Here is a 26,516-nt window from a genome sequence, read left to right on the forward strand (position 1 = left end):
GTTATGTTATACTCACAGACATGATTCAAACAGTTTTAGAACCTTCAGAGTGTTTTCTATCCAAATCTACTAATAATATGCATATCTGATCTTCTGGGGATGAGTAGCTGGCAGTTTAATTTGGGCATGCTTTTCATCCAAAATTCCAAAATGCTGCCCCCTACCCAAGAGAAGTTAAATATATTTATAACTTAACACTGACAGTAATGCATATTGTAGTCAATAGAGGAGAGAAGACAGAGGGGGGTCTCTCATCCAGAGCAGCCTGATGGAGGGCCCTTTAAGATCTAATACCAGGATGGAGCGGATTAGGAGATTCCTGCTCTCTGAATCCATTCAGGTAAGTCATTAATTTACTTGTTGATAAACTCACTACTATAAATGTACATTTCAGGCTGAATTACAATTGTTAATGTTGGTCTTTTGTTATATAGATGTTTGAGTTAGTGGGGGAGGATGATGCCTGGAGTGAGGTTTTTACCCTCCAGGCAGCAGCGGGCTTCACAACCCTGAAGAGCACCATTAATGGGTCATTGGAGGACCATGACATTAGGGAGTCCACAACACTGTATGTGTTGTGGTTGTCTGTGGAGGATGTACAGGTCACTAGCATGACAACACTTAATAATAATGTATTTGATGTTTGTATCAGACTACATTTGAACTACTTGATAGTTATAACCTTTGTGTGTGATTGTTTCTGTTCATTTACAGGTAATCCCCTCTCCTCATCTCTCGCCTGTCCCCTCTCCTCACCTCTCGCCTGTCCCCTCTCCTCACCTCTCGCCTGTCCCCTCTCCTCACCTCTCGCCTGTCCCCTCTCCTCACCTCTCGCCTGTCCCCTCTCCTCACCTCTCGCCTGTCCCCTCTCCTCACCTCTCGCCAGCCTCCTCTCCTCTTCACTCACCTCCTCCATCAGCAACCTTTCCTTCTCATCACCTCTCACCCTGAACGTCCTCACTCTTTTCTTCTTTCCACCCCTCACCTTCTAACTCATTTTCTCCTTCTCCCTCACCTTCACCTCCCTCATCTCCATCACTTATGTTTTAGTGGTGTGTGTGTTTGGACTATTCAGGAGGTGTGTGTGTGTGTGTGTGTGTGTGTGCGCAGGGTAGGGTAGGGCGCATGGTGTAGTAGAGAGCATAGCAGTGCAGACCCCTGGAGGTTGAGTGTTTGAAGGGGTACGGGACGATACAAAGTTTGTGAACCACTGGGCTAGATGATTAAAAGACACATTATGATGTGATTGTGATTTTCCTGAACACCTCCTGAGGTAGTCAGACATGCATTGTGTCTGGATATCTTACAAGTGTAGACAGATGTGGAAAGGTAAACTATTTAAATCATCATTATCCTGCCTTTTAAAATCATTGTCAGGTGGCACCATTGACTTATGACATCAATATGTGTCTTAAATAAATACAGTTTCTGATGTAAAAACAGCCCTCTCAAAGGACAAAGCTCCACTAAATAATCAGAACATTTAAAAGGGGACATCTTACATACATCGTAAATGAAAAGTTACAATATTCACACTATATTGTGAGTATCAAGGTATTTTGGGGGACAGAAAATGTAATCCAAAGTGTGCTTACTACTGTACAACAGAACCACTGATATGGTATTTAGTGATACTGATTTAATACAATATTGTTGAAGTAACATATACCATGAGTGATACAAAGCAACAAAACACTTTCTATATAGTAATGAGATATGAGACATCACCACATGAAAACACAAACAGTTGTCTCTAACTAGTCTCCTCTCTAACCCCAACACAAAACAGTTGTCTCTCTAACTAGTCTCCTCTCTAACCCCAACACAAAACAGGTGTCTCTAACTAGTCTCCTCTCTAACCCCTACACAAAACACGTGTCTCTAACTAGTCTCCTCTCTAACCCCTACACAAAACAGTTGTCTCTAACTAGTCTCCTCTCTAACCCCTACACAAAACAGTTGTCTCTCTAACTAGTCTCCCCTCTAACCCCTACACAAAACAGTTGTCTCTCTAACTAGTCTCCTCTCTAACCCCTACACAAAACAGTTGTCTCTCTAACTAGTCTCCTCTCTAACCCCTACACAAAACAGTTGTCTCTCTAACTGGTCTCCTCTCTAACCCCTACACAAAACAGTTGTCTCTCTAACTAGTCTCCTCTCTAACCCCTACACAAAACAGTTGTCTCTCTAACTAGTCTCATCTCTAACCCCTACACAAAACAGTTGTCTCTCTAACTAGTCTCCTCTCTAACCCCTACACAAAACAGTTGTCTCTCTAACTAGTCTCCTCTCTAACCCCTACACAAAACAGTTGTCTCTCTAACTAGTCTCCTCTCTAACCCCTACACAAAACAGTTGTCTCTAACTAGTCTCCTCTCTAACCCCTACACAAAACAGTTGTCTCTCTAACTAGTCTCCTCTCTAACCCCTACACAAAACAGTTGTCTCTCTAACTATTAGTGCCCTCTGACCTCTCCCCTCTTGCAGCAGTTTCCCCTCCAACACTGAGTGAGCTTCACTGACCTCTTTCAAGTTCTGTCTTAGTCTCTCCATTTCTCCATCCTTCTCCTCCATATGTCTATCCTTCTCCTCCATATGTCTATCCTTCTCCTCCATCTGTCTTTCCTTCTCCTTCATCTGTCTATCTCTGTAGATCATGATGTTCCTCTGTAACTCAGGTAGGACTATCTTCATCAGGATTCTCTCTGCTTCAACTCTGGCCTCTCCTTCATAGTTCTCCATCATCTCCTCTATCTCCTGTCTGTGTCTCTCCTCCATCTCCCTCCTCCCATTCTCTCTCCTCTCTAAATCTCTCCAGCTTTCTCTCCATCTCCTCCCTCCTATCAGACTCCCTCTTCAGCTCCCTCTCCAGCTTTATTTTCTTCTCCTCATCCCTCTCTTCTTTCACCCGTCTCTCCAGTTCTGTTATTTGGGAGACACTGGGGAGTCTGGACTGCTGCTCTCTCCTCCCACTGCAACACAACACACAGCACTGATCAACACTCTGACTCTCTGGAGGATGTACAACAGAGTCAAATATAATATAATCTACATCCATAACTCACTATGTGGAGGATGTACAACAGAGTCAAATATAATATAATCTACATCCATAACTCACTATCTGGAGGATGTACAACAGAGTCAAATATAATATAATCTACATCCATAACTCACTATCTGGAGGATGTACAACAGAGTCAAATATAATATAATCTACATCCATAACTCACTATCTGGAGGATGTACAACAGAGTCAAATATAATATAATCTACATCCATAACTCACTATCTGGAGGATGTACAACAGAGTCAAATATAATATAATCTACATCCATAACTCACTATCTGGAGGAGGTAACTCCATGCTGTGTCTCCTCCTCAGTGGAAGTGTGGGGTTTGTATCTGAGGTCTCTCCTCCCACTGTAACACAACATAGAGAACTGGTCAACATACTGACTCATCAGAGACACATTTAAAACATAGTATAAACAAACTACAAATACATTACACATCAGAGTGAAATATAGATTATTGGAGAAAATAGAGAATATCAAGATTGATGACAGTTTGAGACAACATTGTCACGGCTCCTCCTCTGCATTGCAGGGGCGGTTCCTCCTGCAGGCAGAGGAGGGTCGTTAGTGATTGGAGCCACCTGGGCTCAGGGTATAAAAAACCTGCTTCACTAATCACCTCTCTCTCTCTCTCTCTCTGCTCCGCCAGGTATGCTCATGTTTTGTTTGTTCCTTTGTAGTTTTGCATAGTTTTCACTCAGTCATATTCACACACACATATTCACGCATCCATGCACTTTACATACACCTTACATTATGATACTTCCACACCTAATTCCTTTTTCTTAGTTTAAAGTTAATAGTTTTGTTTATAATAAAGAACACTTTTAATTGGCCTATACCTGTTGTTCGTGTCCCCTCATTTTTGTCACAGGCTATGAGCCGGCTTGTGACAACATGTATAACTCACTAAGTGAAGGATGGTCCACTATAGACTAGAAACAGTAGGAGACAACAGGACAATATTGATATCTCACTAAGTGAAGGATGGTCCACTATAGACTAGAAACAGTAGGAGACAACAGGACAATATTGATAACTCACTAAGTGAAGGATGGTCCACTATAGACTAGAAACAGTAGGAGACAACAGGACAATATTGATAACTCACTAAGTGAAGGATGGTCCACTATAGACTAGAAACAGTAGGAGACAACAGGACAATACTGATAACTCACTAAGTGAAGGATGGTTCACTATAGACTAGAAACAGTAGGAGACAACAGGACAATATTGATAACTCACTAAGTGAAGGATGGTCCACTATAGACTAGAAACAGTAGGAGACAACAGGACAATATTGATATCTCACTAAGTGAAGGATGGTCCACTATAGACTAGAAACAGTAGGAGACAACAGGACAATATTGATAACTCACTAAGTGAAGGATGGTCCACTATAGACTAGAAACAGTAGGAGACAACAGGACAATACTGATAACTCACTAAGTGAAGGATGGTTCACTATAGACTAGAAACAGTAGGAGACAACAGGACACTATTGATAACTCACTAAGTGAAGGATGGTCCACTATAGACTAGAAACAGTAGGCGACAACAGGACAATATTGATATCTCACTAAGTGAAGGATGGTCCACTATAGACTAGAAACAGTAGGAGACAACAGGACAATATTGATAACTCACTAAGTGAAGGATGGTCCACTATAGACTAGAAACAGTAGGAGACAACAGGACAATATTGATAACTCACTAAGTGAAGGATGGTCCACTATAGACTAGAAACAGTAGGAGACAACAGGACAATATTGATAACTCACTAAGTGAAGGATGGTCCACTATAGACTAGAAACAGTAGGAGACAACAGGACAATATTGATAACTCACTAAGTGAAGGATGGTCCACTATAGACTAGAAACAGTAGGAGACAACAGGACAATATTGATAACTCACTAAGTGAAGGATGGTTCACTATAGACTAGAAACAGTAGGAGACAACAGGACAATAGTGATAACTCACTGTAACGCCCTGACCGTAGATGGCTTTTTAATGCGTGTATTTTGGTTTGGTCAGGGTGTGATTTGGGTGGTCATTCTATGTTCATTTTCTATGTTTTGTATTTCTTTGTGTTTGGCCGGGTATGGTTCTCAATCAGAGGCAGCTGTCTATCGTTGTCTCTGATTGAGAATCATACTTTGGTAGCCTTTTCCCACCTGTGTTTTGTGGGTAGTTTTCTGTTTTGTGTTGCTGCACCTGACAAAACTGTTCGTTGTCATTTTGTTCAACTGTTTTTTATTTATTTTTTATAAATCATTAACACTTACCACGCTGCAATTTGGTCTTCTTCCGAATAACGGAGGATGGTCCACTATAGACTAGAAAAAGTAGGAGACAACAGGACAATATTGATAACTCACTAAGTGAAGGATGGTCCACTATAGACTAGAAAAAGTAGGAGACAACAGGACAATATTGATAACTCACTAAGTGAAGGATGGTCCACTATAGACTAGAAACAGTAGGAGACAACAGGACAATATTGATAACTCACTAAGTGAAGGATGGTCCACTATAGACTAGAAACAGTAGGAGACAACAGGACAATAGTGATAACTCACTAAGTGAAGGATGGTCCACTATAGACTAGAAACAGTAGGAGACAACAGGACAATATTGATAACTCACTAAGTGAAGGATGGTCCACTATAGACTAGAAACAGTAGGAGACAACAGGACAATATTGATAACTCACTAAGTGAAGGATGGTCCACTATAGACTAGAAACAGTAGGAGACAACAGGACAATATTGATAACTCACTAAGTGAAGGATGGTCCACTATAGACTATAAACAGTAGGAGACAACAGGACAATATTGATAACTCACTAAGTGAAGGATGGTCCACTATAGACTAGAAACAGTAGGAGACAACAGTACAATATTGATAACTCACTAAGTGAAGGATGGTCCACTATAGACTAGAAACAGTAGGAGACAACAGGACAATATTGATAACTCACTAAGTGAAGGATGGTTCACTATAGACTAGAAACAGTAGGAGACAACAGGACAATAGTGATAACTCACTAAGTGAAGGATGGTCCACTATAGACTAGAAACAGTAGGAGACAACAGGACAATATTGATAACTCACTGGATAGAGGAAGGTCCTTGCTGTGTCTCTTCCTGACTGGGAGTATGGAACCTGTATCTGACGTCTCTCCAGGTTCTAAAATAATAGAACAACCATTTAGAATGGGAACATTTACCTCAGTGACACATGAAGGCACATAGACCTACTGAAGGGGAGTTCTGGGTTTCTATTGAAATGTTAAGTATCACATATCTCACTCACCAGTCATCTGGGCTGAGATCTCTCTTCTCAGTCTCTCTACCTCAGTCTTCACAACACATATCTGTTGAGCTGAAATAACAAAGGAGGACTAGGATCTGAATTCTGTGTTAAAGACTTTAGACAGAAATATGATGCAGAGGGAAAGTATGAAGTGATGGGAAACAATATTCACAACTCAGTGGAGAGTCGACAATAACCTGAGAATTGAGGAAAGTACAGAAGACTAAATGTATTAATGGTGTGAATAATCTTACCCAGTTCAGCATTTTCATTGTTGACATCCTCCACCTGTTTGTCTCTTTCCTTTAACTGCTTCTCTCTCTCCTCTAGTAGGTTATCTTTCTCTTCTACTTCCTGCCTCCTCTCTTTTAGTTCATTTGCTTTTCCCTTCAGTAGTTTGTCTCTCCCTTCCAGCTGTTTGTCTCTCTCTTCCAGTCGTTTGTCTCTCTCTTCCAGTCGTTTGTCTCTCTCTTCCAGTCGTTTGTCTCTCTCTTCCAGTCGTTTGTCTCTCTCTTCCAGTAGTCTGTCCTTCTCCCCCAGTCTGTGGTTGCTGTCTTCTAGTTGAAGGTCTTTTTCCTGCAGTAGGACTCTGAAGTTCTCTACTTGGCTGTTCTTGTCCTGCAGGTTCTTTCTCAGTGCCTCTAGTTGAATGTCTCTATCCTTTAGTTGCTTGTCTTTCTCTTCCAGTTGGTTTTCTTTCTCTTCTAATAGTTTCTCCCTCTGTCCCATTATCTGGTTCTTCTCCTCCAGGAGTCTGTCTTTCTCTCTCACTTCCTGGGTCATATCATCCAGTTGTGTGTCTTTCTCCTCTAGTTGGTTCATCATCTCCTGTCTTAATTTCTCTTTTAATTCTTTTTCCATCTTCAACTCTGAGAGAGAGCAATTAACATATTTAATTGGTTGTTGGAATAAGTAATGTATTAATTCATTCAGTAGTTTACCTATAAAGACATTATCATTTGATGGAGGTGGTACAATTATTAGTAATTATTTCCTCCAGTCAACAGTTATCAGAGCTGAACAAATCATCAACTGGTCTATTGACTATTTGATACATTACAAATGAATTAGTCTGAAAAACTGAATGACATCACTCATGTTCCCTGATTCAATCCTCTCTCCTCCAGACTCTCTCATACTTACCAAGCTCACCAGCTGATGCCTCCCTCTTCAGCTTGTCCTCCTGGGTCTCATGTTGTAAATACTCTGATCCTGAGTCTATGGTGTAAAACAGAGAGGTGAGTTCTGTGTGGTAGACTACATCACTATATACAGAACAAACAGGACCAATCAGATTTCTCCTGTCACTCAAGCCTCCCTCATGTAGGCACTGTGGGCACCAATGAGATCTGGTTAACTTCATAAATAATGTTGTTTTGTTATTGTCCTATCTCTGATCAAATGATTATGTTCATTGTTAGTGATAACCAGCATTGGGCTCTATGGCAGATACAGGATATTGTGTCAGGAGGCAGGGTTCTATGGAATATACATTCAGTAGAATCTGAAGAACATCTGACATCATAATCCAACCCACCTTGAGAACATTTGGGGAGAGTATTGATAAATGCAAAGAAACTGATTTAATTTGTAGCCTTGAAGAAGACACACTGCTGTTCACAAGGCCTGTAGTTTTTATAGTATCAGATTAACACTCTGGTCTGTTCTTTGTCTTGTGTTATTGGTTGTCAATAAACAAAACAGACAAATAAGTAATTACTCACCCTCTTCTGATCATCCATTATCCAAGATGGAGAGTCATGAATAATGATCATGTAAAACAGAATGCATTAGTTATTACTGTTCATTGAATTTCTGTCTCATTACATAATTTAATGAAATACCATATATCATATAGGAATGACTGTTCATCACATTCATTACTAATGTACATCTAGGGAAAGGGATGTAAGCAGCACTACTATGTGAGCAGTCTGAGAATGACTGAATGCTTCATAATAAGACATCAAGCTAAATTCAAGCTGATTCTATTTTAATTTTGGTGTGTGAAATGTTGACCTCTATGGCAGATATTTTGAGGGAGATCTATGATAAGAGATTCTGGATAATTTGAAGAACATCTATACATCTTAATCTAACCTACCTTGAGAACATTTGGGGAGAGTTTTGATAAATGTAAAGAAACTGATTTAATTTGTAGCCTTGAAGAAGACACACTGCTGTTCACAAGGCCTGTAGTTTTTATAGTATCAGATTAACACTCTGGTCTGTTCTTTGTCTTGTGTTATTGGTTGTCAGTAAACAAAACAGACAAATAAGTAATTACTCACCCTCTTCTGATCATCCATTATCCAAGATGGAGAGTCATGAATAATGATCATGTAAAACAGAATGCATTAGTTATTACTGTTCATTGAATTTCTGTCTCATTACATAATTTAATGAAATACCATATATCATATAGGAATGACTGTTCATCACATTCATTACTAATGTACATCTAGGGAAAGGGATGTAAGCAGCACTACTATGTGAGCAGTCTGAGAATGTCTTGTGACGCCCTGAATTTGTCTGAACCGTCTCAGTGCTTCTCCTTCCAATAGGGCGCCTCCCCTTTAATTACATATTAAATATCCAGCATCAGCTGCTCAAAAGTGGGGTTGCGATGGAGACGCAAATGAGGATGTGTGTGGCGGATGAATCAGAATTTGTTGGGTAACATAGATAAATAAGATGTTTTATTTATATAATATGCTTATGTGAGATACTTGTCATTAGAATGTATCCTTTTGGACTATAGTGTTGGCAGTTGCACTTTTCCCTCAGCTAGGGCTCAGTCACTTGGGGCCCAGAGAGGGGAGAGGTCAGGCTTGTCTTTTACATGTTTCTGGTGCTATGCAGAATATCAGAAAGGGAAGAGGACAAAATGGAACATTGTCTTCATATGTGAATGTGTCTTTACCTATTCTTAAACCATGTGAAGGGATGGCGTGATTAATGGGGAACCAATTAATTGTCTCCACAATGTATGTGCGCTTATCCTGGGGTAGTGTATGACCTAGAGGCTCACTCCCCTCAGTGAGCTTGTCCAGGAGTGGGGTCAAGAGGGGGTTTACTTGAGATGGGAGTATCTAGAATTGACAATTGAGTTATGCCTTGGATGAGGTAATGTTTTTTGTACTATGAAGTACCAGGAACGAGATTAGAACCTCGTTTTAGAGACCAAACTGAGCGATAATTTATACCGAATGCAATCTGGCTAAGGGATACTCCTTTCTCAAGTAAAAGTCCCTTTGTGAAGAGTTCCTAAGATCTGTGGTTCGTCATGTAAGTTGAGAGGGGTGTATCTTGGCTATAAAAGATCTTTGTATTTTTGTGTAGTGACTTTCAAAATTCATTATAGATAGTGAATTGTTGAAAGTCAAAGGGCTATTTTAAAGCTCATATTATTAAAGAGGAAGTTTAAGTATAACTCTGACTGGTGTGTGGTTTGTAACTCTCCTCATTTGGTAATACAGGAAAATGCCACCACATGTGTTCAACCCTCAGTTCTGAATCGTCTTTACTCCGTTTGTTTTGTTGTATTTAAAAGTGTGCTTTGTAGCCTAGTCGCAAGTTTAACCAGGATCGGATCCACTCATTGCTTCCTTTGGAAAACACATCTCAGTTGTTCTCAGCTTGAGATCTGTTGGCGGATTGGAAGGTCTGACTGACCGATTGACAACAACTATTTTGCGTACAGTATTTAATTCGTTTTAGAGTGATGTATACCGTGATGATTTACGACTTATTGAAATGTGATATACTTTATAGTTGTGTGGTAGAAGAGTTGATATTTTGATTGTATGATTGAGACTGGGTTCACACTACACTTTATGAATGGACAAACATTGCGTGATTAAGGTCACTTGAGTTCACTGACCTCATTTACCGGGCTGGACTCTTTTAGGCCTGAAGTACGGGACTTTTCTGGAGGAACCAGAGCTCATTATTTGTTATATTATTATGTGTGTGATCATTTATGTTGGTAATACAACCCACGCAAAGAATAATGTTGTTTGAACTTATTTCCAATGTTTTAAGGGTTTATGAAAAATGTATGTCCATCCAGACTTTGAGTAAATTAGTGAAATTGCTTCCATGACAAATAGTCTCAATGCTTTTCCATCCCCTCCTAACAAAATAAATGTAGCTGACTGGTGGTCATTTACTGTCTGAAAAGAGAGTAGACAGGACTCATTCCCTCCCAAACAAAAAGGAGAAATCCATATTTTCTCTGGTCGGTGCAAACTACCTGGCACCCCTACAAACAATAACCTGAAGTCAAAACCGTTAGACTGAATGCTTCATAATAAGACATCAAGATAAATTCAAGCTGATTCTATTTTCATTTTGGTGTGTGAAAAGTTGAGCTATATGGCAGATATATTGTGGGAGGTTTGTGGTAATGCTCCTGATCATCCATTATCCAAGATGGAAAGGAATGAATATTGATAATGTATTACAAAATGTATGAGTTATTACAGTTACATTCAATCCAATTTCAGTCACATTACATTATTCAATCAAATACCATACATCATATTGATATGACTGTTCATCACATTCATTACTAATGTACATCTAGGGAAAGGGATGTAAGCAGTTCTACTATTGGAACAGTCTAAATATCACAGAATGATTCATACTAGGACATCAAACTGAATTCAAGCTGATTCCATGTTCATTTTGGTGTGTGAAATGTTGACCTCTATGGCAGATATATTGTGGGAGGGCAATGTACAATATCGACCACTATGGCAGATATATTGTGGCAGATCTATGATATGAAAATTCTGGATAATTTGAAGAACATCTAAACATCTTAATCCAACCTACCTTGAGAACATTTGGGGAGAGTATTGATAAATGTAAAGAAACTGATTTAATTTGTAGCCTTGAAGAAGACACACTGCTGTTCACAAGGCCTGTAGTTTTTATAGTATCAGATTAACACTCTGGTCTGTTCTTTGTCTTGTGTTATTGGTTGTCAAACAAAACAGACACATATGTAATTACTCAACAAATGCTGATCATCCATTATCCAAGATGGAGTCATGAATAATGATCATGTAAAACAGAATGCATTAGTTATTATCATTACCTTCAAATCACCATATGTCACATTATCCTCTCAAATACCATAGTGATGTGATATACATCAGAGGGGTATGAGTGTTCATCACATTCATTACTAATGACAATCAAGGGACGTGACAGTAATGCTGGAATGGTTCTAATGCTTTAGGACCAGCTCAAAGCTCAGAGTGATGGTAATATGCATTGTAACTAGTTGATATTCAGAATGAATCTAGTCTATTCATCTGTAACTCCTACTATGAACTCCTACCTACATGAGAAAGTACAAGTGTTCTGTACAGGGAAAGAGACTGGTTGTTATTGTTGTTGTTTAGGTGTTTAGAAACATTACTGGACTTCTAGAACACTTACCTCCTCTGTCCCATAAACCCACTGCAGCCTCCTCCTTCTGTACTCCATGGATGACCTGACATACGTAGTCTCCTGTATCTGACTCCCTGAAGTCTCTCAGCCTCAGAGACACGTTGCCTCTCTCCAGCTCCTGGGTGATCAGACTCAGTCTGCCCTCATAGCCACTCCTCTCTGTCACCTGACCATTCTGATACAGGTAAATACACTCTGTCTCTTTAAACCACCTGATCGTCGTGGCAACAGCACTGGTGTCAGGTGGGAGGTGACAGAGGAGGGTGACCACTTCACCAACATCAGCCCTCACATAGTCTTCTGAGGTGAGTTTAAACTGATCTGTTCAGAAAGAGAGAACATTTCATGTTGAATGACATCATCTGTGTCAGGAACACAAATCCTCTCAGTACATTTATAAACACAGCTGAATTAAAATCTACAATAGACATACAACAACCAGGACCATGTCAATTCTAAAATACAACACCCACAATCCCAGACAGGCAGATTCATTTGAAGGAAAGTATATATGTCATAGAAGAATGTGATGCTACAATCTAGAATGATATTATCCCATTTGTTCCCACATCTTTCCCAGACATGCCACTATGCAAATCTTATGTCACTAGTAAGCCTAACATGTCATCCATTTTGATTATTTATTTATTTAAAAGTATGTTTTATTCTTGTTCACAATTGTGACAGAGTGCTCTGCCTATAATAACATGAACAGATATTTATCCCTATTCCTCAACCTCAATATCTATATACCTCAGTCCACTTATCCACACACCTAAACTCAATGACCCACACACCCCAGCCCTGTTACCCCCATGCCCTAACCCTAACACCCACATGCCAATACCCTCAAATCTATACAATCAAGTACATTTACAGGCATATCCTGACCCTAAATGACCTGTGTGTTACTCAAGACCCCAGTTCCTTTGCCAATACACCTCATCCCTGTTACTTTCCTATCTCAGCCCTGTTACCCACTTTCCTTAGGCCTGTATTCCCCAAGTCACCAACAGTAACCTATATCCAGCTATTCACTGCACACCCCAACCCTGTTATCAGCATGTTTTAGTCCTGTGACCTCTGACCTGTATACACTAATCATTTCATAGATAAACTAATATTACAGTGGTATAACACATGTGACCCAGCCCCAATCTCTTGTTTCTACCACAAACGTTGTTGCCAGAAAGGATTTGAATGGGCAATAGACGTCCATCCAGCCCCATTACCTGTATGAACCTTGTGTATCCCTACACCCCATTATAAACCAGGGAAATCCATGGGCATACTCATATAAAACAGGTCTACCCCAGTGTCCAAGCATCAACATTCATACTAACCAGGTCTACCCCAGTGTCCAAGCCTCAACATTCATACTAACCAGGTCTACCCCAGTGTCCAAGACTCAACATTCATACTAACCAGGTCTACCCCAGTGTCCAAGCCTCAACATTCATACTAACCAGGTCTACCCCAGTGTCCAAGCCTCAACATTCATACTAACCAGGTCTACCCCAGTGTCCAAGCCTCAACATTCATACTAACCAGGTCTACCATTGTGCAAGAGACACTAAACAAACCTAATCACATTAAATATCACTTCAATTATTATACTCATTCACTTTATGGGTCTATACACGGCCAATTCCCCCTGAAATAACAACATATGATGTTTTACAGTAAAAATCTCTGATTTAAACATCAGTAAAGGTAATGGATAATGGTAAAATCATCTGTAACATCATTTAGAACAAGTAAATCCTGAACCAAACTCAACTTAAATCTACTGAAGAAAGAAAAGTATCTGCTATGACTAAATATATAGAATAAATTAGAGGCTCTGTATTTTCCCATTAGTCAGACATGTTTGGCAGGTAGCCTAACACTTAAGAGCATTGGGCCAGTAACCGAAACGTCGCTGGTTTGAATCCCTGAGGAAACTAGGAAAACATTTGTTGATATGCCCTTGAGCAAGGCACTTAATCCTAATTGCTCTGGATACATATTTTATATATTTAACGTATTCTTATATACAATGACAGCCTACCCCGGACGACACTGGACCAATTGTGCTCTGCCCTATGGGACTCCCAATCATGGGAAGTTGTGATACAGCCTGGACGTCTGTAGAGACGCCTCTCGCACTGAGATGCAGTGCCTTAAACCGCTGCACCACTCGGGAGCCCAACTTATGTGTTGATATGTACAACTTTAACTTCTCTAGAGCCAGTAAAGTACAACATGTTTATTTTCTTCCGTATTGTGTCCGACTGGATGAAATGGGTTCTATAATAAAGAGATGTTTGGAGGGAGAGGTCACTGTGGAGCAGTAGAGCTGTTTCTCACAGACACAAACTCAGCTACAACTCCTCATGTTACAAACACATTTCATCCAGACACACATTTACACATAAAGACAAATAAAACCACAATTAGTAGCTAACAAAGTCACAAACCCTGCCAATTTTTACATTTTACCAGACGCTCTGTAGTGAGTCCATTCATTTTCATACTTTTTTTAGTGACCAACATTAGAGGGTTTATGCTATCATACAGCATGGTGCTGTCTTCTATCATCATCTTTTAGTTAATCATCTCTAAAGTTCTGAAAACTGTTTCAATTCAAATCAGAAGACCAATCCAGCCAGCAGATGGTAGTGATGTTCTTTAATTATAGTCATATTATCCTGAGCTGTAAAGATTTAACAGTGCTGCCTATCAATATTAGCTTCTCTTATCTCTTTGGACCCATTCACTTGAGTAAATGAGTGAAATTGCTTCCATGACAAATAGTCTCAATGCTTTTCCATCCCCTCCTAACAAAATAAATGTAGCTGACTGGTGGTCATTTACTGTCTGAGAATAGAGTATCATTGCCACCTGCTGGTCAATGTTGGAAACTGCAGTGAATTTACAAATCAGAAAGTCAGACATACCATATAGGGGGCTGGGGTAAAGACTGAGTTTGGGTTAGGGTGTGCAGGGGACAGGGCTGGGGATAAAGGCTGAGTTTGGGTTAGGGTGTGCAGGGGACAGGGCTGGGGATAAAGACTGAGTTTGGGTTAGGGTGTGCAGGGGACAGGGCTGGGGGTAAAGACTGAGTTTGGGTTAGGGTGTGCAGGGGACAGGGCTGGGGGTAAAGGCTGAGTTTGGTTTAGGGTGTGTAGGGGACAGGGCTGGGGGTAAAGACTGAGTTTGGGTTAAAACCATTACAATCTGGGCACTTACAGACAGTATCCATGTAAGCACCTTAAGTTAATCAAGACTTTACTTTTCAATAAAGGCACCAGAAACCATATACTTTTTTGGGTCAATTATCTTTAAATTTAGTCTCAGTATGAGTATTTTCAACAAGTTTCTACTGTGACATTCTGCACAATGCTGTGTCATGTGGTAGTCCCTGGCAACAGTGTTTACCCTGTTCATCCTCAAACCCAAACCAGTATGTTCTGACCCAGCTGTAGATGTGCAGTATAGCAACTATTCACTAGAATAGGAGGCTTTTCTGCAACTGAATTCAATGTAAATATTATAGATTTATTTTGTCATGTTTTTTTATTTTGAGTCCAAAATATACAAGTGATGCTAGATCTTATGTTTTACAAGTAGATATTTAAAGTTGCATTTGATTTCAACTGTTTGTTTTTAAGTTAATTGCCTGAATTACCACTAGCCATGTTTGTTAACAGCTGATCTGCCGTTCTCTATCCAGACAATATTACCATGTCGTCTTAGAAGGTTACTGGTGATTTGTCATGAACTATTTCTCATTGAGCCCCATTCAGTGAAACAGTTCATTCAGCCGCATTTACTGCCTTTAAGAAAACATAGCTGATATGGCTGACTTGCTTAATCAAATGTGGATTCTACTGACACTTGAGATGTACAAACTATGGCATAAGAGGACGACAAACGGATTAGAGGCAATCCGTAATTTAGATTAAGACATTAATGAGCGAGCTAAGACGGACGTAGTCAATATATAAAATGGCGCCGATAGAGAGGGCAGCCGTGCTTCTAGCCCCGAGGAAACTTTGCAGTGTTATTTCTTACATTGTTAGCCCAGACATTTTAGTGTGTTATTACATACAGCCGGGAAGAAGAATGGCGGGGTGTATGTTTCATGATTAACTACACATGGTGTGATTGTGATAACTGTCACGACTTCCGCCGAAGTCGGCTCCTCTCCTTAATCGGGCGGCGTTCGGCGGTCGGCTTTCTAGCCTTCGCCACTCCATTTTTCATTGATCCATTTGTTTTGTCTTGTTCCCTGCACACCTGGTTTTCATTCCCCAATCACACTGCATGTATTTATTCCTCTGTTCCCTCATGTCTTTGTGTGGAATTGTTTGTGCTACGTGTTAATTGTTGACGCGTCGGACTGGTTTGCTTATACCGTGTTGTTCACGAAGATGTTTATTGTTAAACATAAATTATGGTGACTGTTTTGCGTGTTTTGCACTTTTGCCGAAGGGCTGGTGGTTCTGACGCAGTGGCGTCCATCTGTTGGTTTCTCCTGCCTGAAAAAAGTGTGCGCCTGTTCACAACTCTCTGCTCTCCTTCACCTGACCTCGCCCCCAGTACACCTGACAATAACATAAAAGAACTCAAGTCCTTTTGTTCACCCGACTTAGAATAAATACCTCACAATCAAATGCCGACCGTCTTACATCCCAAGAGAATTATCTTCGGTTATAGGAGAGTATTGATAAATGTAAAGAAACTGATTTAATTTGTAGCCTTGAAGAAGACACACTGCTGTTCACAAGGCCTGTACTTCTTTATAGTATCAGATTAACACTCTGGTCTGTTCTTTGTCTTGTGTTATTGGTTGTCAATAAACAAAACAGAAAAATAAGTAATTACTCACCCTCATCTGATCATCCATTATCCAAGATGGAGAGTCATGAATAATGATCATGTAAAACAGAATGCATTAGTTATTATTGTTCATTGAATTTCTGTCTCATTACATAATTTAATGAAATACCGTACATCATATTGGAATGACTGTTCATCACATTCATTACTAATGTACATCTAGGGAAAGGGGTGTAAGCAGCACTACTATGTGAGCAGTCTGAGAATGACTGAATGCTTCATAATAAGACATCAAACTGAAATCAAGCTGATTCCATGTTCATTTTGGAGTGTGAAATTTTGACCTCCATGGCAGATGTAAAGTGGGAGGAATATGTGAAATATAGACCTCCATGGACAATATATTGTGGGAGGACTATGTGAAATGTTGACCTCTATGGTAGATATTTTGTGGGAGATCTATGATGTGAAAATTCTGGATAATTTGAAGAACATCTATACATCTTAATCCAAACTACCTTGGGAAAATTTGGGGAGAGAATTGATAAATGTAAAGAAACTGATTTAATTTGTAGCCTTAAAGAAACACTGCTGTTTACAAGACCTGTACTTCATTATAGTATCAGATTTTTAGGAGAAAATAGGAGAAAATCCAAATTTTTTGAGAGACCATGCTGTTACAATGGAAAGTAATGGGGCATACTGGAAATTAGACATTTCCTATGGCTTCCACAGGGTGTCAGCAGTCTATGTTCAAGGTATCAGGCATGTAACTTCAAAAACAAATAAGAAATATCACATTTAGGACAGGGACACAGTCTTGGAAATTTGTGTTTGCGCGCACCATGAAGACAATGCACCTGCTAAAATCGGATTCCTATTGAACATACTTCTTTCCTTAAGAAATATTATAGTTTGATTACAGTTTCGGGTATCTGAGGAGTAAATAGAAACGTATTTTGACTTGTTGAAACAAAGTTTAGGGGTAGATTTTCAGATTCCTTTCTCTGCATGTTGAACGAGTGAATTACTCAAATCGATGGCGCCAACTAAACTGACTTTTTGGGAAATAAAGAAAGATTTTATCTACCAAAACGACAATACATGTTATAGCTGGGACCCTTTGGATAACAAATCAGAGGAAGATTTTAAAAAGTAAGTGAATATTTAATCGCTATTTGTGAATTTATGAAACCTGTGCCGGTGGAAAAATATTTTGATGTGGGGCGCCGTCCTCAAACAATCGCATGGCATGTTTTTGCTGTAATAGCTACTGTAAATCGGGAGTAGTCTGTAAATCGCAAGCGGGAGGCCTAGCCCAAAAGGTTAAAATAACATCAAAATGATCAGAAATACTGTGCAGACATTGTTAATGTTGTAAATGACTATTGTAGCTGGAAACGGCTGATTTAATGGAATATCTACATAGGCGTATAGAGGCCCATTATCAGCAACCATCACTCCTGTGTTCCAATGGCACGTTGTGTTAGCTAATACAAGTGTATCATTTTAAAAGGCTAATTGATCATTAGAAAACCCTTTTGCAATTATGTTAGCACAGCTGAAAACTGTTATCCTGATTAAAGAAGCAATAAAACTGCCCTTCTTAGACTAGTTGAGTATCTGGAGCATCAGCATTTGTGGGTTCGATTACAGGCTCAAAATGGCCAGAAACAAATACTTTTCTTCTGAAACTCGTCAGTCTATTCTTGTTCTGAGAAATGATGGCTTCCATGCGAGAAATTGCCAAGAAACTGAAGATCTCGTACAACGCTGTGTACTACTCCCTTCACAGAACAGCAAAAACTGTCTCTAACCAGAATAGAAAGAGGAGTGGGAGGCCCCGGTGCACAACTGAGCAAGAGGACAAGTACATTAGAGTGTCTAGTTTGAGAAACAGACGCCTCACAAGTCCTCAAATGGCAGCTTCATTAAATAATACCCGCAAAACACCAGTCTCAATGTCAACAGTGAAGAGGCAACTCCGCTGGCTTTCTAGGCAGAGTTGCAAAGAAAATACAATATCTCAGACTGGCCAATAAAAATAAAAGTTGAAGATGGGCAAAAGAACACACACTGGACAGAGGAACTCTGCCTAGAAGGTCAGCATCCCGGAGTCGCCTCTTCACTATTGACGTTGAGACTGGTGTTTTTTTTTTACATACACTCAATTAGTATTTGAGTGTATGTAAACTTCTGACCCACTGGGAATGTGATGAAAGAAATAAAAGCTGAAGTAAATTTACTATTATTCTGACATTTCACATTCTTTAAAAAAATGGTGATCCTAACTGACTTAAGACATGGAATTTTTACGAGGATTAAATGTCAGGAATTGTGAAACACTGAGTTTAAATGTATTTGGCTAAGGTGTATGTAAACTTCCGACTTCAACTGTAGATATCCATTAAAAATCAGCCGTTTCCAGCTACAATAGTCATTTACAACATTAACAATGTCTACGCTGTATTTCTGATCAATTTGATGTTATTTTAATGGACAAAAAATTTGCTTTTCTTTCAAAAACAAGGACATTTCAAAGTGATCCCAAACTTTTGAACGGTAGTATACATCTAATCAAATGCCTACCGTCTTACCTCCCAAGAGAATTATCTTCGGTTATAGGAGAGTATTGATAAATGTAAAGAAACTGATTTAATTTGTATCCTTCATGAAACTCTGGTCTGTTCTTTGTCTTGTGTTATTGGTTGTCAATAAACAAAACAGACAAATAAGTAATTACTCACCCTCTTCTGATCATCCATTATCCAAGATGGAGAGTCATGAATAATGATCATGTAAAACAGAATGCATTAGTTATTATTGTTCATTGAATTTCTGTCTCATTACAATAATTTCATGAAATACCATACATCATATTGATATGACTGTCCATCACATTCATTACTAATGTACATCTAGGGAAAGGGATGTAAGCAGTGCTACTATTGGAACAGTCTAAACATCACAGAATGCTTCATACTGGGACATCAAACTGAATTCAAGATGATTCCATGTTAATTTTGGAGTGTGAAATATTGTCCTCAATGGCAGATATATTGTGGGAGGACAATGTAAAAGGGAAAGGAAACGGGGATACCTAGTCAGTTGTCCAACTGAATGTATTCAACTGAAATGTGTCTTCCACATTTAACTCAACCCCTCTGAAATGTTAAGCTCTATAGCAGATATATTGTGGGAGGACTATGTGAAATGTTGACCTCTATGGCAGATATATTGTGAGAGATCTATGATATGAAAATTCTGGAAAATTTTAAGAACATCTATACATCATAATCCAACCTACCTTGAGAACATTTGGGGAGAGTATTGATAAATGTAAAGAAACTGATTTAATTTGTAGCCTTGAAGAAGACACACTGCTGTTCACAAGGCCTGTAGTTTTTATAGTATCAGATTAACACTCTGGTCTGTTCTTTGTCTTGTGTTATTGGTTGTCAATAAACAAATCAGACAAATAAGTCATTACTCACCCCATACTGATCATCCATTATCCAATCATGAATCATGAATAATGATCATGTAAAACAGAATGCATTAGTTATTATTGTTCATTGAAATTCTGTCTCATGACATAATTTAATGAAATACCATACATCATATTGGAATGACTGTTCATCACATTCATTACTAATGTACATCTAGGGAAAGGGATGTAAGCAGCACTACTATGTGAGCAGTCTGAGAATGACTGAATGCTTCATAATAAGACATCAAGATAAATTCAAGATGATTCTATTTTCATTTTGGTGTGTGAAATGTTGAGCTGTATGGTATATACAGTTGAAGTAGGGAAGTTTACATACACCTTGGCCAAATACATTTAAACTCAGCTTTTCACAATTCGTGACATTTAATCCTAGTAAAAATTCCCTGTTTCAGGCCAATTATGATCACCACTTTATTTTAAGAATGTGAAAGGTTAGAATAATAGAAAAAGAGAATGATTTATTTCAGCTTTTATTTATTTCATCATATTCCCAGTGGGTCAGAAGCTTACATACACTCAATTAGTATTTGGTAGCATTGCCTTTAAATTGTTTAACTTGGGTCAAACATTTCGGGTAGCCTTCCACAAGCTTCCCACAATAAGTTGGGTGAATTTTGGCCCATTCCTCCTGACAGAGCTGGTGTAAATGAGCCAGGTTTGTAGGCCTCCTTGCTTGCACACGCTTTTTCAGTTCTGCACACACATTTTCTATAGGATTGAGGTCAGGGCTTTGTGATGGCCAGTCCAATACCTTGACTTTGTTGTCCTTAAGCCATTTTGACACAACTTTGGAAGTATGCTTGGGGTCATTGTCCATTTGGAAGACCCATTTGCGACCAAGCTTTAACTTCCTGACTGATGTCTTGAGATGTTGCTTCAATATATCCACATCATTTTCCTTCCTCGTGATGCCATCTAGTTTGCGAAGTGCACCAGTCTCTCCTGCAGCAAAGCACCCCCACAACATGATGCTGCCACCCCCATGCTTCACATTTGGGATGGTGTTCTTCGGCTTGCAAGCATCCCCCTTTTTTCTCCAAACATAATGATGGTCATCATGGCAAAACAGTTCTATTTTTTTTTCATCAGACCAGAGGACATTACTCCAAAAAGTACAATCTTTGTCCCCATGTGCAGTTGCAAACCGTAGTCTGGCTTGTTTATGGTGGTTTTGGAGCAGTGGCTTCTTCCTTGCTGAGCGGCCTTTCAGGTTATGTCGATATGGGACTCGTTTTACTGTGGATATAGATACTTTTGTACCTGTTACAAAGAACAGACCAGAGTGTTAATCTGATACTATAAAAACGACAGGCCTTGTGAACAGCAGTGTGTCTTCTTCAAGGCTACATCTGCGTGGTCCCATGGTGTTTATACTTGCATACTATTGTTTGTACAGATGAACGTGGTACATTCAGGCATTTGGAAATTGCTGCCAAGGATGAACAAGACTCACGGAGGTCTACAATAGTTTTTCTGAGGTCTTGGCTGATTTCTTTTGATTTTCCCATGGTGTCAAGCAAAGAGGCACTGAGTTTGAAGGTAGGCCTTGAAATATATCCCCAGGTATACCTCCAATTGACTCAAATGATGTCAATTAGCCTATCTGAAGCTTCTAAAGCCATGACATCCTTTTCTGGAATGTTCCAAGCTGTTTAAAGGCACAGTCAGCTTAGTGCATGTAAACTTCTGACCCACTGGAACTGTGATACAGTGAGCTATAAGTGAAATAATCTGTCTGTAAACAATTTTGGGAAAAATGTATTCTGTCATGCACAAAGTAGATGTCCTTACCGACTTGCCAAAACTATAGCTAGTTAACAAGAAATTTGTGGAGTGGTTGAAAAACGAGTTTTAATGACTCCTACCTAAGTGTATGTAAACTTCCGACTTCAACTGTATCCTGGCCCTAAATGACCTGTGTGTTAGTCAAGACCCCAGTTCCTTTGCCAAAACACCTCATCCCTGTTACTTTCCTATCTTAGCCCTGTTACCCACTTTCCTTAGGCCTGTATTCCCCAAGTCACCAACAGTAACTTATATCCAGCTATTCGCTGCACACCCCAACCCTGTTATCGGCATGTTTTAGTCCTGTGACCTCTGACCTGTATACACTAATCATTTCATAGATAAACTAATATTACAGTGGTATAACACATGTGACCCAGCCCCAATCTCTTGTTTCTACCACAAACGTTGTTGCCAGAAAGGATTTGATTGGACAATAGACGTCCATCCAGCCCCATTACCTGTATGAACCTTGTGTATCCCTACACCCCATTATAAACCAGGGAAATCCATGGGCATACTCATATAAAACAGGTCTACCCCAGTGTCCAAGCCTCAACATTCATACTAACCAGGTCTACCCCAGTGTCCAAGCCTCAACATTCATACTAACCAGGTCTACCCCAGTGTCCAAGCCTCAACATTCATACTAACCAGGTCTACCCCAGTGTCCAAGCCTCAACATTCATACTAACCAGGTCTACCATTGTGCAAGAGACACTAAACAAACCTAATAACATTAAATATCACTTCAATTATTATACTAATTCACTTTATGGGTCTATACACGGCCAATTTCCCCTTGAAATAACAACATATGTTTTACAGTAGAATCTCTGATTTAAACATCAGTAAAGGTAATGGATAATGGTAAAATCATCTGTAACATCATTTAGAACAAGTAAATCCTGAACCAAACTCAACTTAAATCTACTGAAGAAAGAAAAAGATCTGCTATGACTAAATATATAGAATTAATTAGAGGCACTGTATTTTCCCATTAGTCAGACATGTTTGGCAGGTAGCCTAGCACTAAACAGCATTGGGCCAGTAACCGAAACGTCGCTGGTTTGAATCCCTGAGGAAACTAGGAAAACATTTGTTGATATGCCCTTGAGCAAGGCACTTAATCCTAATTGCTCTGGATACATATTTTATTTATTTAACGAGGCAAGTCAGTTCAGAACATATTCTTATATACAATGACAGCCTATCCCAGACCAATTGTGCACCGCCCTATGGGTCTCCCAATCATGGCCGGTTGTGATACAGCCTGGATTTGAACCAGAGTCTGTAGAGACACCTCTTGCACTGAGATGCAGTGCCTTAGACCGCTGCGCCACTCAGGAGCCCAAATTATTTGTTGATATGTACAACTTTAACTACTCTAGAGCCAGTAAAGTACAAAAGGTTTATTTTCTTCCGTATTGTGTCCGACTGGATTAAATGGGTTCTATAATAAAATAGATGTTTGGAGGGAGAGGTCACTGTGGAGCAGTAGAGCTGTTTCTCACAGACACAAACTCAGCTACAACTCCTCATGTTACAAACACATTTCATCCAGACACACATTTACACATAAAGAGAAATAAAACCACAATTAATAGCTAAAAAAGTCACAAACCCTGCCAATTTTTACATTTTACCAGACGCTCTGTAGTGAGTCCATTCATTTTCATACTTTTTTTAGTGACCAACATTAGAGGGTTTATGCTATCATACAGCATGGTGCTGTCTTCTATCATCATCTTTTAGTTAATCATCTCTAAAGTTCTGAAAACTGTTTCAATTCAAATCAGAAGACCGATCCAGCCAGCAGATGGTAGTGATGTTCTTTAATTATAGTCATATTATCCTGAGCTGTAAAGATTTAACAGTGCATATCAATATTAGCTTCTCTTATCTCTTTGGACCCATTCACTTTAGTAAATGAGTGAAATTGCTTCCATGACAAATAGTCTCAATGCTTTTCCATCCCCTCCTAACAAAATAAATGTAACTGACTGGTGGTCATTTACTGTCTGAGAAGAGAGTATCATTGCCACTTGCTGGTCAATGTTGGAAAGTGCAGTGAATTTACAAATCAGAAAGTCAGACATACCATATAGGGGGCTGGGAGTAAAGGCTGAGTTTGGGTTAGGGTGTGCAGGGGACAGGGCTGGGGATAAAGGCTGAGTTTGGGTTAGGGTGTGTAGGGGACAGGGCTGGGGGTAAAGACTGAGTTTGGGTTAGGGTGTGCAGGGGACAGGGCTGGGGATAAAGACTGAGTTTGGGTTAGGGTGTGTAGGGGACAGGGCTGGGGGTAAAGACTGAGTTTGGGTTAGGGTGTGTAGGGGACAGGGCTGGGGGTAAAGACTGAGTTTGGGTTAGAGTATACAGGGGACAGGGCTGGGGGTAAAGGCTGAGTTTAGGTTAGGGTATACAGGGGACAGGGCTGGGGGTAAAGACTGAGTTTGGTTTAGGGTGTGCAGGGGACAGGGCTGGGGGTAAAGGCTGAGTTTGGGTTAGGGTGTGCAGGGGACAGTGCTGGGGGTAAAGGCTGAGTTTGGGTTAGGGTGTGCAGGGGACAGGGCTGGGGGTAAAGACTGAGTTTGGGTTAAAACCATTACAATCTGGGCACTTACAGACAGTATCCATGTCAGCACCTTAAGTTAATCAAGACTTTACTTTTCAAAAAAGGCACCAGAAACCATATACTTTTTTTGTCAATTATCTTTAAATTTAGTCTCAGTTTGACTATTTTCATCAAGTTTCTACTGTGACATTCTGCACAATGCTGTGTCATGTGGTAGTCCCTGGCAACAGTGTTTAACCCTGTTCATCCTCAAACCCAAACCAGTATGTTCTGACCCAGCTGTAGATGTGCAGTATAGCAGCTATTCACTAGAATAGGTGGCTTTTCTGACACTGAATTCAATGTAAATATTATAGATTTATTTAGTCATGTTTTTTATTTTGAGTCCAAAATATACAAGTGATGCTAGATCTTATGTTTTACAAGTAGATATTTAAAGTTGCATTTGATTTCAACTGTTTGTTTTTAAGTTAATTGCCTGAATTACCACTAGCCATGTTTGTTAACAGCTGATCTGTCGTTCTCTATCTAGACAATATTACCACGTCGTCTTAGAAGGTTACTGGTGATTTGTCATGAACTATTTCTCATTGAGCCCCATTCAGTGAAACAGTTCATTCAGCCTCATTTACTGCCTTTAAAAAAACATAGCTGATATGGCTGACTTGCTTAAACAAAAGTGGTTTCTACTGACAATTGAGATGTACAAACTATGGCATAAGGGGACGACAAGGAGATAAGAGGCAATCCGTAATTTCGATTAAGACATTAATGAGCGAGCTAGGACGGACGTAGTCAATATATAAAATGGCGCCGATAGAGAGGGCAGCCGTGCTTCTAGCCCCGAGGCAACTTTGCAGTGTTATTTCTTACATTGTTAGCCCAGACATTTTAGTGTGTTATTACATACAGCCGGGAAGAAGAATGGCGGGGTGTATGTTTCATGATTAACTACACATGGTGTGATTGTGATAACTGTCACGACTTCCGCCGAAGTCGGCTCCTCTCCTTAATCGGGCGGCGTTCGGCGGTCGGCTTTCTAGCCTTCGCCGCTCCATTTTTCATTGATCCATTTGTTTTGTCTTGTTCCCTGCACACCTGGTTTTCATTCCCCAATCACACTGCATGTATTTATTCCTCTGTTCCCTCTCATGTCTTTGTGTGGAATTGTTTGTGCTACGTGTTAATTGTTGAAGCGTCAGACTGGTTTGCTTATACCGTGTTGTTCACGAAGATGTTTATTGTTAAACATAAATTATGGTGACTGTTTTGCGTGTTTTGCACTTTTGCCGAAGGGCTGGTGGTTCTGACGCGGTTGCGTCCGTCTGTTGGTTTCTCCTGCCTGACAAAAGTGTGCGCCTGTTCACAACTCTCTGCTCTCCTTCACCTGACCTCGCCCCCAGTACACCTGACAATAACATAAAAGAACTCAAGTCCTTTTGTTCACCCGACTTAGAATAAATTCCTCACAATCAAATGCCGACCGTCTTACCTCCCAAGAGATTTATCTTCGCTTATAGGAGAGTATTGATAAATGTGAAGAAACTGATTTAATTCGTAGCCTTGAAGAAGACACACTGCTGTTCACAAGGCCTGTAGTTTTTATAGTATCAGATTAACACTCTGGTCTGTTCTTTGTCTTGTGTTATTGGTTGTCAATAAACAAAACAGACAAATAAGTAATTACTCACGTTGTTCTGATCATCCATTATCCAAGATGGAGAGTCATGAATAATGATCATGTAAAACAGAATGCATTAGTTATTATTGTTCATTGAATTTCTGTCTCATTACATCATTTAATGAAATACCATACATCATATTGGAATGACTGTTCATCACATTCATTACTAATGTACATCTAGGGAAAGGGATGTAAGCAGTGCTACTATTGGAACAGTCTAAACATCAACAGAATGATTCATACTAGGACATCAAACTGAACTCAAGCTGATTCCATGAT

General features: G+C 39.7%; 1 protein-coding gene across 1 annotated transcript in view; it reads right to left on the reverse strand.

Annotated features, from left to right (window-relative positions):
- Window positions 1-2,383: 2,383 nt before the first annotated feature.
- Window positions 2,384-26,516, reverse strand: part of LOC120050020 (trichohyalin-like) — a 53,516-nt gene continuing 29,383 nt past the window's right edge. Inside the window, exons 3-12 of the mRNA XM_038996931.1 lie at window positions 11,847-12,179; window positions 8,687-8,692; window positions 8,120-8,125; window positions 7,539-7,613; window positions 6,650-7,264; window positions 6,396-6,464; window positions 6,195-6,269; window positions 5,365-5,415; window positions 3,346-3,423; window positions 2,384-2,972 (exon numbers count right to left, since the gene is read on the reverse strand). Coding sequence (XP_038852859.1) covers window positions 2,926-2,972; window positions 3,346-3,423; window positions 5,365-5,415; window positions 6,195-6,269; window positions 6,396-6,464; window positions 6,650-7,264; window positions 7,539-7,613; window positions 8,120-8,125; window positions 8,687-8,692; window positions 11,847-12,179 — 1,355 coding nt within the window. The 3' untranslated portion in view covers window positions 2,384-2,925. The remainder of the gene's footprint in view (window positions 2,973-3,345; window positions 3,424-5,364; window positions 5,416-6,194; window positions 6,270-6,395; window positions 6,465-6,649; window positions 7,265-7,538; window positions 7,614-8,119; window positions 8,126-8,686; window positions 8,693-11,846; window positions 12,180-26,516) is intronic.

The sequence above is a fragment of the Salvelinus namaycush genome, chromosome 1 (genome assembly GCF_016432855.1).
Source record: "Salvelinus namaycush isolate Seneca chromosome 1, SaNama_1.0, whole genome shotgun sequence".
Taxonomy (NCBI): domain Eukaryota; kingdom Metazoa; phylum Chordata; class Actinopteri; order Salmoniformes; family Salmonidae; genus Salvelinus; species Salvelinus namaycush.